The 17,973-nt window shown below is 29.1% G+C and overlaps 1 protein-coding gene across 3 annotated transcripts; it reads left to right on the plus strand.

Moving 5' to 3' along the window:
* Positions 1 to 5,661: 5,661 nt before the first annotated feature.
* Positions 5,662 to 12,407, plus strand: LOC132923092 (myb-like protein AA). Of its 3 annotated transcripts, none has more exons than XM_060986900.1 (3): positions 5,662 to 5,871; positions 8,573 to 8,866; positions 10,169 to 12,407. In XM_060986900.1, exons 1-3 carry the CDS (start codon positions 5,713 to 5,715, stop codon positions 11,036 to 11,038), a joined length of 1,323 nt encoding a protein of 440 aa, XP_060842883.1. In that variant the 5' UTR covers positions 5,662 to 5,712; the 3' UTR covers positions 11,039 to 12,407. The 3 variants fall into 3 exon arrangements, with proteins under 3 accessions (XP_060842883.1, XP_060842884.1, XP_060842885.1); XM_060986901.1 differs by having other exon boundaries at positions 8,573 to 8,797; XM_060986902.1 differs by having other exon boundaries at positions 5,783 to 5,871; positions 8,578 to 8,866.
* The last annotated feature ends 5,566 nt before the right edge of the window (positions 12,408 to 17,973 follow it).

The raw sequence follows: 17,973 nt of genomic DNA on the forward strand, positions 1-17,973 counted from the left end.
TATGATTCAAAAATAGAATACAATTTTATATTAAACACTAAATTAATAAATTCTTCATTTGGTCTATAATTTATATGATTGTAAATTATATTTTTAATTACATGTTCATTAATTACCAAGTACAGTTTACAAGTAATATTTATTATAAATATATATGATAGTTCTTGAAATTGTATTAAATTCAAAAACAAATTATTGCATATTATAAAAAAAAAAAACCATTTTGAAGTACACTACATTTTAACATTGATGTATGTAATTGATGGGTAAAGTACTGAAGTCTTTTTTTCCTTTTAAATAATTTACTAAATTTACAATTTCACCAGCATAATATTTCAAGTTAATGTTCAAAGTGTTATACATATAATGTAGGCAATAAGCACTTTAAAATATCCTTAGGATAATATATGTGTAATAAGGAGTTATGGATTAAATCAATAACATGTTTGCCCCAAATGTTCAACTGTGTTGTGATTAAAATTAATTTAAATATACTTTTTTAATTAATTATGTTCTAGGTAGTGATTTTAAATAAAAGTAAATTAGTAATTATTTCTTGATTCTTGATTTAGTATCTACTAAATACACAGGTATTTAAATTGACTGAGACATAAAAGTTTACAATAAAAATGAATAATAAGATTAATTAATAAAAATGATTAGTTATTTAAAAAAAATTGAAAGTTGCATGATCATTAATCATTAATAGGTGACGAGGAGACCTGAGTGATAATTAAAAAAATAATGAACTTATTTTTATTAGAATTAAGAAAGAAATTTATTAATATTAATATTTTAAATTGTTAGGGATTACTTCCCTTGCTTTTCACACACACAAAAAAAAACAATGTAATTGATAATGTGCAAATTCAAAAGGTGTTCAACTAAAAATCTATGTTTTATAAAAGCATAAATTGTTGAATATTAATGAATGTATAACAAATATTTAAGCCTATATAATTTTTCAAAAGAAAGTGATTCCTCATGGATACTCCACTTTATGTATTGGTACAACTAGGTCTAAAATATTAGGGGGGCTGTAGGCCCACAAATAAATACCTAATTTAATTACTTTCATGCTTTCTAAAAAACTAGGAGGTCTGGATTATTTTTATATCAATAGTAACAACTGTACAAATACGGATAATTGTTTTGGTACCTATTAAAAATACTAAATAAGTTTTTTTGTCCATTTTTAATCACCAAAATAAAATTTATTAAATTATACGTAGCCACGTAGGTATATTGCAAAATAAACTTTATTATTTTATATTTGAATAATTCTGCTTAATAATTCTCTACGTCATATTGCATAGGATGTATCTCACATTCTAACTATTTTATGCTTAAATTATTATTTAATCTTAAGTAATCAAAACAATTTGGGGAGGCTAAAATATATTTTGAGTGGGCTAAGTCCGCCTGAGTCCCCCATAGTTGCATCAATGACTTTATGATAATCTTTCATACAGCAGACAGCAGTTCACGTAACTTTTTCGTTCCATTCCCTATTACTAACAATTTTTGACTAAATATTTTATAGACAATCGTAAATTAACAATTTTAAATTTTATTATTTGCAAGAACTTAATAAATTCAAATTGTTTAATACCAATGGCGTATATAGGAATTATTTTCGGGGGGACCTTTAACCCTCCCCTTTATACGTCACTATATTTGATACCAATATTGAGTACATTTATATTATAATAATATCAACCAAAGTTTAATACCCTACCAAGTGAGATTACAGATCTTATTGATGTTATAAAAATGGGAAAAAATTTACTTTGCAACGGCCCTTAACCCTTAGAAAATTAGAAAAAAAAAATATGGAAGTTGTGTATTTTATCGAGTTAAGAACGATGATGCTATTAGATATTTCCAAAATTAAACCCATAGAGTAATTATAATAATTATTACTTTTTACTTTATGATTTATGTAGATATAGACGTAAGTATAGTTGTTCCGTGGTACGTGTAGATGAGATATGGTCAAGGTCAATTGTATAAAGTCAGGTCACAGAATCACCGCTACGTCGTTTATACGTATGGAGGCTAATTTGCTTTATATCGTATTCTGCTAACTTCGGTTACAAAACTAGGTCTTTCGAACCTCACGTTTAATAGAAGCTCATTCTCAAGCTAGCCAAACCCCTTATTGTGGAAGTAGTTCACCTGGAATGAGATATCTTCTCTAACAATTACATATTTACATAACTACCCTTCGGGTAGATCTTGTAAGTTATATAAGTATTATTGCCAAGTAGTCACTCTCTATGCCTACCAAGCACCAGCCCCGGTCGCAAAACTTGGCGGGAAAACAAAGATTTTCCATTGAGGTCGAATTGATCTCAGTACCTATTCTACTTTCTACGGTATATGGTTGGTAAAGACTTAACCCAATAGATGAACTATTTATACATCACTGTAAAGATATTAAATTAATTCATCGTTTTGTTGAGGATCTATGTACCTATAACTACAATAGCTATATATAAATTTATAAATATAAATTTACATATTAGTCATATACTTATATTGCTGTAGTTGGTTAGGTTAGGTTATATGACGCGTGACGATATTACACCGGCGCCTAATTCACCACGACAAATTTACGGCGATGTATTTTCGTGACACCTTCAGTTAATGTCCGGCACATAGTACATTTTTTTATTATTTCTGAATCAGGAAAGCATTCTTGTAATAATTAAGGTAGATGATCAGCAGCTAAGATAAGTAAATTGACATATTCTGATATTGGATATAAATTAAGGTATTTGAAATTGATGTTTTAATTAGTATCTATACATGTGCATACATGTGCACAAAGATTGAATTAATGTTTTCTATGCCGCTGACCAATCCGGACTCCAGTATAATGCTAGGATTAAGCAGAAAGCAGGATAGTAATAATTACTATTTGCTAGTGTTTTATACCTATATCTACCCATATTTTAGAAAGTTCTCCTATACTTGACAATTTGCAGAGACAAGGGACTACATTTTAGCATTGATTATAAATATAAGTATTTATAATCAATGATTTTAGTTATAAAGAATTCTTTTTTTATTATTACTTTGGACGAAAAGATCATCATTCATTACGACGTTTTTAAGTACGGTGATGTATATTTTTTATTTTACGAGGTAAATCTCTTAACATTTAAAGGTTCATCCTCAAAATATTTCTCATATTTATGAAGATACAAAATTAAAAAACCATAATGATGATGATTTAATAGATAATAATAATAATAAACTTGTGTTTTCGTGGTGTCTTAGACTAGTGACGAATTATTATGGGTATTAAATTATTTAAATTCATTTTCAAATTTCTATAATAATATTGTAGAAAGTATTGATGATTTTATTTTATTGTTAAATCGTTAAACGACATTAATCTCAAATAATAATGTAAAAGTTTATTGTTAATAAGTGATATAATGTTTAATAATTTTAAAATTTGTAAAATTAAATTGGAATTGTATGGGAAAATGTGTGAAATAAATACTAAAGTTATGTTCACTTTTTTATCTTACAGCCCTATCTACAGGTAGTCATTAGAAGACAAAATAAATTTATTTTCTTAGAACAAAAAAAAAAAAAAATTATTATTTATTTCTTGTTTGATTTTCTTCGTATAGATACTTACAAATAAAAATATTTTTTTTTTGTACTACCTACTCAATTTATATTAAACTTTGCATTACCACGGGATGCTTTGCCTAATATATAAATGTATTTAAACCTACACATAAACACGAATTAGTCTAAGTTTCTGTATGAATAATATATAGTACGTTATTTAATCTATAAATACATAGTTAACATTTAGCATATAATGTTACGGTTAAAAGTTGAAATCGAGCAAACCTCAAAAATGCCAGGAGCAAAATGCGAACTGCCCACGATACTTGGCCAAATGTCATATTTTGGTTTTTTCCCGGGCAAACCTTATTATGACCAATCATATTTGGGAAAAACTGTAGCGTTTTAAATACTCTAATATTAAATATAAATTACTATAAAATAAATATTTTTTTTAAAATATAATTAAGTATGATTACGTATAAGGCATAAATGATAATAAAAATATAATGTGAATTAAAAAAATTAATAAATTTAAGTAGGTATAAAAATACATATAGGTACTTTATATTTATATACCTATATAGTATATATATTAAAATTTAATTTTGAGGTGTTTACATGTATGATTAATTATATTTAATAATATTGTTATTACCCTATCGCTTACAATTAGATTAGGTGTATGTGAATTAATTGTAGATAAAAACAATAAATTAATTACGTGTAGTAAAAAATCTTACGATAAATGTCACTGTGGTTTCGCCCAAATGTCAAGAGAAGTTCGCGTTTTGCTTTTCTGAGTTTTGCTCGATTTCGACTTTTGCCTGTTATATATTATATATTAGATATACAGAGAATATATTTTTACAAAAATATGTCAAAATGTATTAATAGATACATAATATGAACGAATGAATTAAAAATACAAAAACAAAGAAAAACACACTTACCTAGCCTTTTGTACTACAGTACTACACACAATTATAGTTTCTGGCGTTTCTGCTATTATATTATATCACATAAGTGGTATTAATTAAGTCTTAAGTGAGTAAGTGTATTTAAACATTAAATAAATATAAGGGTTTCATCATATTATCCGTATTAATATGAAAATTACTTTAAGTTATAAATACGTTAGGTAGGTAGTATACTAATATACTATAAGTACTTCATAATTTATATTATTATTAAATTTGATCATATCAATACTTTAATATGTTATGGGGAATCTAAACTTTTTAAATCAAAATCGTAATGAAATTCAGACGTAGGTATATTCCCAGACGGTCAGACCCCAATAGCTAATCACAATCCTTTTTAATATTTAAATATCAGGCACGTGTGCAGACATTTTGCAGTGATGACTTTTCACATAACTTCGCATAACTGCCATGCATATCGCATATGCATAATATGGTATGAAATATGGACTGAGGTTTTAAAAACAATAATACTGCAAGATAATAAGATAATAATGTTATACATAAACATAAGGTCATGGGCGAGATGGCTGAGTTGCAACTGCTGAAAAACCCACGTGACCCAATGGATTAATTTTTTTTTTAGACAGGATTTGTTAATTTTATTTGTTCTTATTATTAATATAATATTATCATCGTTCTTGTGATTGGTAATCGCCGTGATTTCAAATCGTTTTCGGCGAGCACGTCCGAAGACCTCCGTCGGTAGACGGATTGTCTTCGGCATTCGAGGACCGCGACAAATAATGTTTTTTTCTTTATGCTCGCCCAACGAAGATCTGACTTAATCGACCCCTCCTATCCCAAAAAACCTTTGTCTACGCGAAAATATACAACAGACACCAACACTTGCACGTCAGCGCTATACTATGTAATATTACAACTATCAATACAACTATTATTACTATTATTAGGTATTGTTTATTATATTTTAATATTATCAACATCATTGTTATTTCGTCGTCTTGTGACTGTTCTTAAAATAATATTTTGATGAACTTTTTTTTACTAAAATAAATAGTTTTTATACAATTGAACGTCGTTTATCGTAACATTTAATAACAATAAAATAATATTTTGGTAGTGCCGTAGTCGTTGTGCTAACCGTTGTTATCGTCGTCCATCGTCGCCGAACGTCATGAGCGATATTAATTTATCTATAAATTCGTCGTCAGACAGTAGTGATATTAGTTTTCAGTCGAATCAGTCGATCGACAACGACGACAACGACTCACTGGCAGTAGTGACCCAAAGTTATTGCGGAAATTCCATCATCGTTGCTCCCATCTTACCACAGGTAAGTAATTATTGAAATACCTAATAATAAAAAAAAAAACTATACATCATAGGACAAGGGCATTCTAAAGATTATGGTTATTTTTAAAAATTTCTCCTTAGTAATTAAATGACTTGTTTTTATCGTACAAATGATCATTTGAACGTTTTAAAGATTAAAAGTTTAAAACGTATGTATAATGTAGGTATGTACTAGTTGCGTGATTAACCTAACGTAATATGTAAGACTATGATAATAATTGTAGGTATTATATGTGTTAAAATGTTCAATGCATAGAAGAAACATAAAAAAAAAAAATTTGTTTTTTATTTAGAGACTTATTTACATGATATACGTTAATTACGTTATAAGAATACAATTTTTTAACCTGATAAATATTATGTTTACAGTTTATTTATCATAAATTTATGATATTATTAATAATATCAGATTTCAATACCGTTATTCGATTTTGATAGAAAAAATTTTTGGACTTAAGTCATAATTTTTATTATTATAATACAATATAATATAATAAACAATGCAATATTTTTAAAAAATACCTATATAATATTATGCTTAACAGTTATCAATAAAAAAAGTTTATATTGCTACAGCACACTCCTTATATTGTAAATTATTTTTAGTACTTATTTCAAAATAGGGTTTTAAATCATTAAAAATCAAAATTTGAATAAATGATTTATTAAAGGTTAAGAGGAGTTGGTTAATAGTTGGTGAACATGCTTAATAAATAATTGTAATTTTTATTTATTTTTACATCTAACACTGACAGTGTGACCATAATACAACTATATGTATTCTAAATAAATCATAATAGTCTTTTTTTACGACTATTGAATACGATAGGATGACACATTAATGAATTGTAACACAGTTTTTAATGATAAACAATATTATTTTGTAGAGGTATGTACCTATATTATAACGAAATGTCCAATATTATTATACTCTAATTAATAATATATAATATATAAAATAATATAAAAAAATAATAAAAATGTAATCATTAATTTTAAATTAATTTAACTATAATTTATAACATATAAACAGAAAAAGAGAAATAAACAGTAAAACTATGTTCAATACATTATAATCTCGAAGTATTTGTACAAACATTATGCCCTTTGATCTTCACTCTCAAACATTATATGAAATGTATGCGTATTGATTTGGCGGTGTATTTGTGTATGATGTCCTTTATGTGAACATATATTATACCGTTGAATGACGATTAAAGATAGCAAAACATTTGTCCAATGTTTTAGATAATACTAATATATTATATAAGTATATTGGTTGTAGTTATTATGTATAACTTGATAAAGAATAGGTAAGACATGATAAAAAAAAACAGTTTAAAATTAAAAAAATTTTTTTTGCGAATATGTTGTACAGTTTTTTGATTTTAGCGAGTTCAACTTATTGGGACTATTAAAACAATGATGAACAAAATAATGTTACAAAAAAAAAAAATTATATTAGTAAACAGTAATACGTGCCTACAACCGCATTGTATTTAACTTGTAACGTTTTAGAAGTTAGTTCTGGAATTTATTCTAGTAAAAATTAATATTATTACGTTAATTTATGGGTAAATTCTGTATATTTTCCGAAATATTTAATCAATTAAATTATTATAAATAATATTCCATTACGTATATATCTTTTATACATATTATAATAGTATATTACATGGTGGTTGCATAATTAAATGTACCCATTGACTTTTAAATAAATTCCCACTTCCTAGAACTTTTGATAATAATATAATATCTTATACACGGTATTAAATTATTTTTTTTGCCATAATGTATAAAAACAGCTTTTATTAATTTATCCTAATACAATAATGAGAAAATGCAAATACACTACACTCGCATTTCTGCTTATATGTATATTATCTATATTCTATACATACATATTCGTATGCATTATATTATTACAAATTACAATGTATTCAATGTTCACGCTAACATCGTTATACCTAAGTGTTTACCAGTCTTTAGTGTGTTTACTGTTTAGAGTAAAATGTTAATACAACGAAATATTTTAGCTGGATGAACTTGAATTAAAATCGGATTTTTGAGAGGTATCTTATAAGTTATAGGTACTCCGGGAAATAATATAGTTTGAATCTCAACCGTTCGAGACTTCATAATATACATTTATTGAACATACGTATTATATACACACGAGTACTTAAATAACGCTGAAAACTGCATTTTTAGTTCAAATGTTTTATAGAAAATTACGATTTTAATTATATGTTGTAGACTTTTACTGCTATATACATGTGGTTTGTTATTAATTTATTATTTTTCATAGAATTTTTTATCTCGGACGTAATTGATGGCTGGTCAGAAATAATGAACATTCTTATATTTAAATATAATGGTTGAACATGTTGAATGTTTTAAAATTACTGTAGCATTATAAAATATTTTAAAGAAATGTGTCCACGTAATAAAGTTAGCTAGTTAGGTACTTTATTTCTCCATTAGTTTTTTCCGGTGATTTTCTTTTTATATTTTTCAATGGTTTTGTTTTTTATTATCATAAATTACCATTATAACTACTTATGGATGACAGGTTATATAATTTTTTTTCACGCTTAACTTCACTATTTTACATTATGTTTATACAAATAATGTAGCGTATTTAAAAAAAAATAAGATTAGTGACCAATTTATTTTTTTAGTCCAGGTGTATTAATCAAAACAACCAAAGATCATTAACATGGAATATATCGTTGACTGATGAACAAGATGAAATATCTGAAAACTTTTTAAGGATGTATAATGAACCAATAACAGTTGCTGAAAAATTTGGTCCAGCTATTTTAACGGTTCCCGAGAACATAAGAAAACAAGCTGATGAATTATTCAAACCTTCGGAAATCAATCCAAACGAAATATTTGATTGGGTAAATACCAAAGTCTCGTGTATTCTTTCATCTAGCTATCAACAATACCTTAAGTCTATTCCTCTAAACGTAAGTATTTTTTTTATTACTTATGCGATAATTATTGTCGTTTATTTTTTTTTATTGAAAACATTACAACGTACAATATATTACAAAATACTATAGTAATTAACACGATTATCTATCTTTTTTAAGCTTAAAGCTTGAATTTTAATTAGTAACTTATTAGAATATGTACGCCAGAGTGTAATAAAGCCAGCATTAATTACAATAAGAATTATCCTCATTAATTAATAGTGGTCATTATCTCATTGAAATACATTTGTATTTATACAATTTAAAATAGTTGAACAATGTATCAGTATTTATGGAAAAAATTCGATGATTTTAATTATTATTAATCACAGATAACCCTTATAACGCGTGTTTTTGATTAATTATATGACGGTATTTTTTTTAATTGTACTCGGAAATATAAAAATACCGATGGAATATATTTTAAAATAGGAATTACCTACCAGCTACCGGAATAAAAATAAAATTTAAAAAGTAGGTAAGTATTTGACGTAACGTTGTTATATATACCTATGATTTGATTTATTTGAAAAATGTACACGTATTAATGGTCTATCAACAAAATCAACTCGAGATGAATTACCCGTCAGAAACTTTTGGCGGTATACACGAGTTAAATGTATTTAAATGTATTTTTTTCATGCGGGTCGTCGGGTACTTGTATTGATTTAGAATTAAAAAATAAAAAAGTATTACATACACCGCTAAAGCAATAATGTGAAATATTAAATAATATGAGATCGGGCGGCGCACATGTGCAGTTACCTATTATATTATATAACAACACTATCAAAACAAAATGCATATTATATGTGTGACTGCATAATATGCTATTACGGAATTTCGTTATAAATTAATAAATTATAATAATATTCATAATAACGTTCGATGATTTATCGTGGCTGGTGCTTTCCGTCAAAAACTCATGCGTTTCAGGTATAAAATATAATAATATCGCCACTGGCATGTCGCGCTTGTCGTGATGACGACGATATCATATAATAGGTAGGTACCTAGTAATAGTGGCGGCGTGAACTTTTTTATTTCTCGAGGCCAATATATAGATAGCCACTATAAAGGACCCGAAGAGGTTGACCATCACCACCACCTGAATATTGTATAGGTATTACAAAACCGTGCATGTAATAATATGTCATATTTTATAGCTGACGGGCACTGCCTCCCAATTGGTGGTCGTGAGACAATGATGGTCTCATGAATTATTCTATCGCCCAGCCACCATAATAATAATATTGCATTATAATGATATGCGACTTTTTCCTTTTTTCCAATCAGGTGATGGAGAAGAGAGAAAGACACGTGCTGTACCCTTGGACGCAGTGGAACACATCGACCGGCACGCAACGCCGTCCGTCGCTCAACACAGCAGCCGTGGCATCACCGGCGGCGTCCGACCGTTCCATGTCATCGTCGTCTTCATCGTCAGTGAACGCCCACGCGGTGTACGGCAAATCACCAAACAACAACAACAACAATTGCAGCAGTAGTAGCAACAGTAGCAACAACAACAACTCATTTGGTTACTGGAGCGGCGGCGTCGGTGCGACGGTAGCGGCGGCGTCGGCGACAGCTGATTGCACGTTGTCGTCTTCGTCGGCCAGTGAACTGAGCTTTTCGCATTGGGCGGCCGTCGACGCTACGTCGTCACCGCAACAACAGCAGCATCAGCAGCAGTACCATTACTACCAAAACCCATACCACCACCACCACCGCCAACAACAACAACAACAACAACAACAACAACAACAACAACAACAACAACAACAACAGCCGGTCACGGGCTGGACACCGGTGGCGGTCCAATCGTCACCGTCTGACTGCGGCCGGTCAGTGTCATCGGCCGAGTTCGTTCAGCACAACGCCGCGGACGGCCGCTCGGCATCGCCAACGGTCCGCTGGCCGTCGCGTCTGTTCTACTGCGTGAACACCGACAACAACACGATCAACAAGTTGGTTGAGCACTATTGCACGTTCTGCTACAAGAACCACGAACCGCCCGAGGTGTACGGTGGCCACCTGGTCCGGGACGACACGCGCACCACTTGTCCCAAGCTCAGGGCGCTCCGGTGCAAGCACTGCAACGGCACCGGCGACAACGCGCACACCATCAAATACTGTCCGTTTTTGTATTCGAACTACAGTTGATGGATGGCCGGCGATCGTGTTGTGTAGACGTCATGCGCGATCGATCGATTTCGCTGGACGTTTTGTTGGACGGGTGGGTGGCTGGTTAGCGGGTGGGATGGGGTCTGAGGGTTATCGAGTGATCGTTTTTTCGTGTCGATCTTGATTTTTTTTCGTTTTGTATATATCATATAAATGTGTAAGTACTCGAATTTACCGTTATTTAGCCATTGCATGTGTGTTATTATCATAATAATAATGTTAGTGATCATTATTATTTTTTTAAAATTTTTTTATCTATATCTTTCGCACTCATTCGCGAGTTAATAACAATTATATCGACACTCTCGAACGAGCTGATAAGATAAGTACGATTTTATGAGTTTACAATGACCGTCACCGTTCGTTTATCATCATAATACAAGTCTACAATATGCTTGATGTTATATTATATTTAGCAGTCGGTTGATAATAATAATGTAATGTTACGCTTGTTCGTTGTTGCAATATGCGTCGTGCGTGTAGCGTGCACACACCGTGCACCTCGCGACGGCCGTTCTTGTCACAATTCCGCCGTCCCTATGTAAACTTTACACGGCAATACCTTCCTAAATTTTTACACTATTATAACGATAACGACCGGTGTGGGTCTAGACTTTAACTGTACAGAGAAGATAAAAATAAAATCCAGAACTTTCTTACGATGTTGATGTGTAGTTGCTTTTCTATGGTTTGTTATATTATTCTTTTTGTTATGCATTATTCGTTACGGTAAACTTTTCTTTATTCGGAGTCGTTATTATTAATTTTATTTTTTTATCATTATTATTAATATTTAATATTATATTTCACGGACGTTAGACACGCATGCTAAAATTATTCATGTTGGTATTCTAAAAATTAAAAACCATTCAGAGTTTGTTTTGTTTTTTTAATCGTTGGATGAAATATTTTTTACATCGGCATATTATAAAATATAGTTTATTATTTATTTTGGCTATAACGTTGTTTTGAGTTGAATAGGTTCTGTGACGCCTCGTTAATATAATTTATATAAATTACCACTTATTAATGTTAAAAATTTATTATATTTCGTGTATTGCGTATGTTAATATTGTATAGTGCAACTCAAAAATATCAATCCGTGTATTTTGTGACTCATCGTTAACACATATCATACACTGTTCCAATATAGGTATTCAAATTTAGCTATATTTTTAATATTGTAAATATTGTTATTTTAAAAATATGCAGATAAATGTACTGTATTAAATGTATATATAATATTGTAATTTGTTTGATGTACTCGTAATTATGTGATATTATTTTGTCTTGAAAAAAATAACTATAATTCTAAGGTAATAGTTTTTCAATATCTTATAACAAATCACACGACTAATAAATGAACTATTATTAACTACAATGACTATGTTATATTGTTGTTATGCACATTGACAATCGAACGTTCTTCGGTAAAACCACTTACTATTTCATAGGATGAAATAAGTAAGTTAAATACATAACACAAATAATGAAGTATATAATTATTGCCGCTTGGACGAGAAATGCATTTAAATATAAAACGTTTTTAAAAACTATTTTAATTAAATAGTTATAGTCTATGACCTATATAGTATAGTCATAGTAAAATTTATTATCGAGAGTTGAAATATTTTAAATGGTGAACTTTAAGTACCTACTTGTAGTTTTGTGTTTGGAAACAGAATGTATTTTATAAAAAAATGTTGATGGTTTAATACATTATGTATTTAATATAAAAAAAATTAAATAAGTAATCGAATTGGTAAAACAAAAAGTATTCAAACCCTGGGGCCTGGATGCAAATTATTTTTTGTAAGTACTCCCTATTAAAGGTGTAGTCGCAGTGTGTTAGGAACGATCACAGTCGTAATCACATTTCGATTATTTTCTGAAAAGGTAATTCTGCACTTAACATTTTTTTCCGTTTCATAGATACACATAGAAAATAGTAAAACCTCCATATTAAATAATTGAAATTAAAGTATAATTACCCTTTACTCATAATAATTATAATAAATAATATAATTTGTTTTTTATCAGAAGCATTTATTTATTTTTAAGTTAGTTATGATTTATTAAGTATTGAGTATCTAACTAAAAAAATCTTCTGGTAAAACATAGATAAAGCTATACTTTATTTTAATTGTTATGAAAAGTTATTATATAACATTGATTCGGACAATGTAATCACTATGAGTGAAATAAAAATGAAGGTTTAATATTTAACTTAATACATGTGTGTAAGCAGACGAAGAAAAAATTAAATAGGTTTAGTGATAAGCCCTTTTATAAGTTCATAGCGACGCAAGTACACTACCGATTAATGATGAGTAAAAGATTTGATTGAGGTAAAAACTTATTGTGTACTTCTATAATAGTATTTTGAATTAGGTAATAAATATTATAGTTATTATTATTATTTTATTTATACTACTATCAGTTTTGTCATTATTATTTTGCTGGAACACACAATATCAATTGAGAAAACGAGTTTCTTTTCATTATGAAAAATAAAGTCTCTTAGTAATATAACTAAAAATTATTAAATATGAGTTTTTTTATTTATTAGATTTTAATAAATGAAAAATTGACGACTTGACAATTAATTTAAGTAATACAAATATTAAATAACGAAACCAGCATTCAATACTAAATTAGTTATTTTTGATGACCACTTAAGATTTAATGTTGAGTACAGAGAAGGTGCTGGAGGGGGATATTAAGAGATTTAAGGTAACAGAGCAAAATTATACGTTTGGTATGCAATGCAGGACAGTCTAAGAGTAGGTAAATATAAGAGATCGCAGACGCTTTCAGTTAAGTGTAGTGTACAAAGAGGAGAGTCATTTAAGCCCTAACTCAAATGTATAGGCGTGATCGGATAAAAGCGAATGGCCCTCGTGGAGTCTGCTGAAACGGATAATAGTATTTCTTGGCAGTGCTCGACTGGGACAAATTAAAGTAGGCCAAGTAGGGGGACTCTGTTTACTTTAAAAAAAGCGTCCCCATCGCTTGTTAAACATTATTGAGCTGTGGGGGCTATGCCCACATGGGCCACACCCCTTATACCTCTTTTTAAATCATATACAAATATTTATAAATAATTAATTTAAAAATAAAAAAAATACAGGTTCTTATAAGACATAGGTTATTACTGTACCTATTATGTACATTGTACATTATAAATAATAATAAAAGTAAATAAATAAAAAACATCCATAAACTATTACCTATTAGTATTATGTTGTTTTTTATCTTCCAATTTTATCCTTTTTTGGATAACTTAATCTAATCGCCCTTCCCTTAGAACATCTCGTTATCGATTTTTATTATACCAAATGAGTAAATAAGGTTCAATAGAATACAAGCTGTAAAGCCGTATACGATAAAAATATCGGAGTTCAGGATCGTATTGTTTGAAAGAGACATCGGCGATGTAGAGTTATCGCGAGGAGTGGGGTACTCGGATTAGACTCATTAAAATTTTCTGTAGATATAGCATAATTAATGATCATGGTAACTAATCGTTGTCGTTGATAAGGATTTATTATAATTGGAGACAGAGTTTGAAGTATTTAAAATAGGTGGATTATTTATAATATGTTGAAATTCAGCCAACCCAGAGAACGTCAGTATAAGTGAATCAGTACTTGATTTACATGCAGTGACAAGGGTGTAGCTGGGATCTGTACCACGATTAATAGTCAAAGAAGATTTGGTTTTATTGTCAGCGGGTAATTTACCTGCACGTGAGTTGCCGCCCAAAGATGATACATATAGATATTAAGATATATGACACTAACGATTTAGATAATGTAAACTGTTGTAACGAGTAAGTAGACGGAATAACAACCGAATTGCTGAAAAGCGAATGAAATATGAGCTTATGCGCCAATATTGACCAAATATCTGGTAAAATACGCTCATAATAAAACAATATTTTTAAAATAAAAACGAATTTGGTTTTCAATTAATATAAAGCAAGGTTTATCAATATTTATATTTTATTCATTTATTATTAAATAATTATGATTTTTATCAAATTAGCATAGATATTATTGTATAAATTTAAAACTGTAAAATATATTCTAAAAACTGTACAATGTTGAAATATATTTTAAAATAATTCGCATTTTCAGTCATATATATATTCATGTATACAAATATGAGCCCTTATTATAATATATTATATCTATGCAGAGAGCTGAGAAGGAAAAGTAAGATAGGGGAATTGTTGGACATGGTCAGAATAAAACGAGTAAGTATATGAAGTATTAAATACACCCAAAGTAAAACATAACTATATATAGGAAGATTTTTTTTATTGCGTACTGACGATTGCGTGAAAAACGTATAGTGTGTATTTTTTGTGTCAAGGTAAATTTCACAACGCAATGCATTTTTCGGGTATGATGATATAAGTCAATCATACCATGACAAAAAACATCACACAGACCGACATCTTTCCAAATAATAATCACAGTTATTATTAACATTATTAACATATTCGTTTGATAAAAAAATTTTATATATACAATACACGTAATAGTATTTAATTATAGTACTGATAATAATACTAAGATAATATTTTATGACATTCGGTAAATTATCGTTGTCACTCATAAAACTACTCGAACTTTTGAAAAGTCGACCTGCTGTTTCGACTACAATGCTGCTTGTACTCGCACCGTCAATGTCCTGATTATTGGTTTTTGGTTATAAGATTACAACAAGCCCAACAAGGAACGCATACAAGTGTACAAAAATCCACTGTTTCCCGGCACTTGTAATAAGTTATGCCTTTAGAGGTATACGTACGTGTCAGTAGTGCAAATCAGGATTTTATTTCGTGGGTGAAGATCTGATAAAGATATGTATTCCCATTTCCCATACCATGCATTTAGATAGCTGCATACTGTACAGTAAGTAAAATTATAAAAGGCCACGCATGCAAATTGCATTGCAAATGACACACCACGCAAAGCCGTTCACGAACCAAAAAAATAATGAAACAGATTTGTTGAATATAATAAATTATATATTTTCAATTTTATCACACAATAACTATATCTATTTGTTAAATAATAGCTATTAGTTACTATCCACAAACATTGTTATTACGTGTCCGCATACATTTATACAATAATAAAAATAATTTTAGTACCAACTTACCATTGATTGTAATTTGTAGGTATACAAGTTTGAAGTTTTCTTCCGCCACTTGTTGTGTAAAATAAATTGTTGTTACCTATTATTTATGATACCATGAATATAACTAGGCATATTATTTAGGCCATATTATTTCACTCAGAAATTATTACCTAGACTTATAAACTATTTAACATATGGTTTGAAAAACAATATTTAGAAATTTTCATTTATCAATTAAAATGATGGACAACTTTTTTTTTTATAGATAAAAAGTTGGCATAGTAAAATACTAAAATTCATGAGAAAACAAACTGTAGTGTCTTTTTGTAGGGTTTTGGGGCCACCAAAAGTTAGTGCCCTCAGGGCCGGTAAATACAGTAATGGTTCTGATAAAACATCAAGGGGGGCGGCGATTTCAAGTTGGTTGGGCTTCCACACCATAATTACATATATCAAATAAAGAATACAATTTGTTGATGGTCCCCTATCATAAATGACGTATAACTTAATTTTTTTACTTCATAATTTAAAAAGTTTAGTTTTATTGGAATTTTTATCAAGCAACTACCTTCGAATTATACTTACTTTTAACCGTGTACATTATATATTATATGATAAAAAGTTTGCAAATGTGTCTATAATCTAAAATAAAATGCATAATATATATAATATATAATGATAATATGTAAGATACTTAAAATCATTATTTAGATAAGCTGTTTAAAATAATTTAATATGCAAAAAAATTAAACTTATTAATAATAATTAATAACTATAATATTAGGATATTCAGAATATTGTATTTATAATAATTACTTAAAAAAAATTAATAACGATTAAATTATTTAAAGTATGATGCGTTTAATTATATTCTAGAGTTTTAAACTCTAGTTGTAGGTTCTGTCTTTTGTGATAACAAATATTATTCCATTGTTATCGTCCTAAATTTTTTATTTAAAAAAAAGTTTGAACATATATTATAAAAATAATCCGAATAGAAAAAATAGAAAAAACCCAAGGAGGTCACCACCCCCTGTAAACCATCACTGAGTAAATATTCTATTAGGCCTATGTTCACCTATGATATATGAATCATTGTAAATTCTTCATGTTGGTAAAGATATTATTTCATGTAGACCCGAAGTTCACTCACTGCGGTGCACTGCAACTGACACGTGTATTCGGACTTGAAGACAGAACCCCAACTCCTCTGCAACAAATCGACAAACGATACTGTTACATTGGCGTCAATAATGTTATCAGTCGACAGTCGTCACTATATTTTGTCTATATATTTATATTTTTTCATCGTCGTTATGGTCGTCATTTTATGAAGGTGGTTGTTGGCAGGATTCGATTAGCCTTGTAAGTTTTAATATATTACTATAGTTGTGTCATGAAATTCTATAGGATAAATGTAAAGCCTTAAAGGCAAGAAACAACCTGTCGTAATTTTCAAGCGAATCCCGAACATTCTAAATTTAAATATTTTATATAGGTCATAAACATATCCGTTTAATGATAACTCGCTTATAAAATCGAAATATTGCGAAAAAACCGGAACACGAGAAACATTGTTGCCGAGATCGACAATATTCAACATAGCGTTGTAAACAATACTAAAACCATATAGCGAGGGTAAAAGTTGAACTTTCATCTAAAGTTTGGCGAAAATTGTCCGTGTCGCGCACGCTTATACATTGTAAGTCGTACCACGTAGGGTACCTATTATATAGGTATACGATTACAATATAATGTCGTAT

This window comes from Rhopalosiphum padi, chromosome 2 (assembly GCF_020882245.1).
Source record: "Rhopalosiphum padi isolate XX-2018 chromosome 2, ASM2088224v1, whole genome shotgun sequence".
In the NCBI taxonomy this organism is placed as follows: Eukaryota; Metazoa; Arthropoda; class Insecta; order Hemiptera; family Aphididae; genus Rhopalosiphum; species Rhopalosiphum padi.

Bases quoted from the DNA above. Each gene is read 5' to 3' on its own strand.
- LOC132923092 (XM_060986900.1), top strand. From the start codon at position 5,713: ATGAGCGATATTAATTTATCTATAAATTCGTCGTCAGACAGTAGTGAT. The intron at 5,872-8,572 runs GTAAGTAATTAT...TTATTTTTTTAG, and splicing joins TTGCTCCCATCTTACCACAG to TCCAGGTGTATTAATCAAAA. The intron at 8,867-10,168 runs GTAAGTATTTTT...TTTTCCAATCAG, and splicing joins TTAAGTCTATTCCTCTAAAC to GTGATGGAGAAGAGAGAAAG.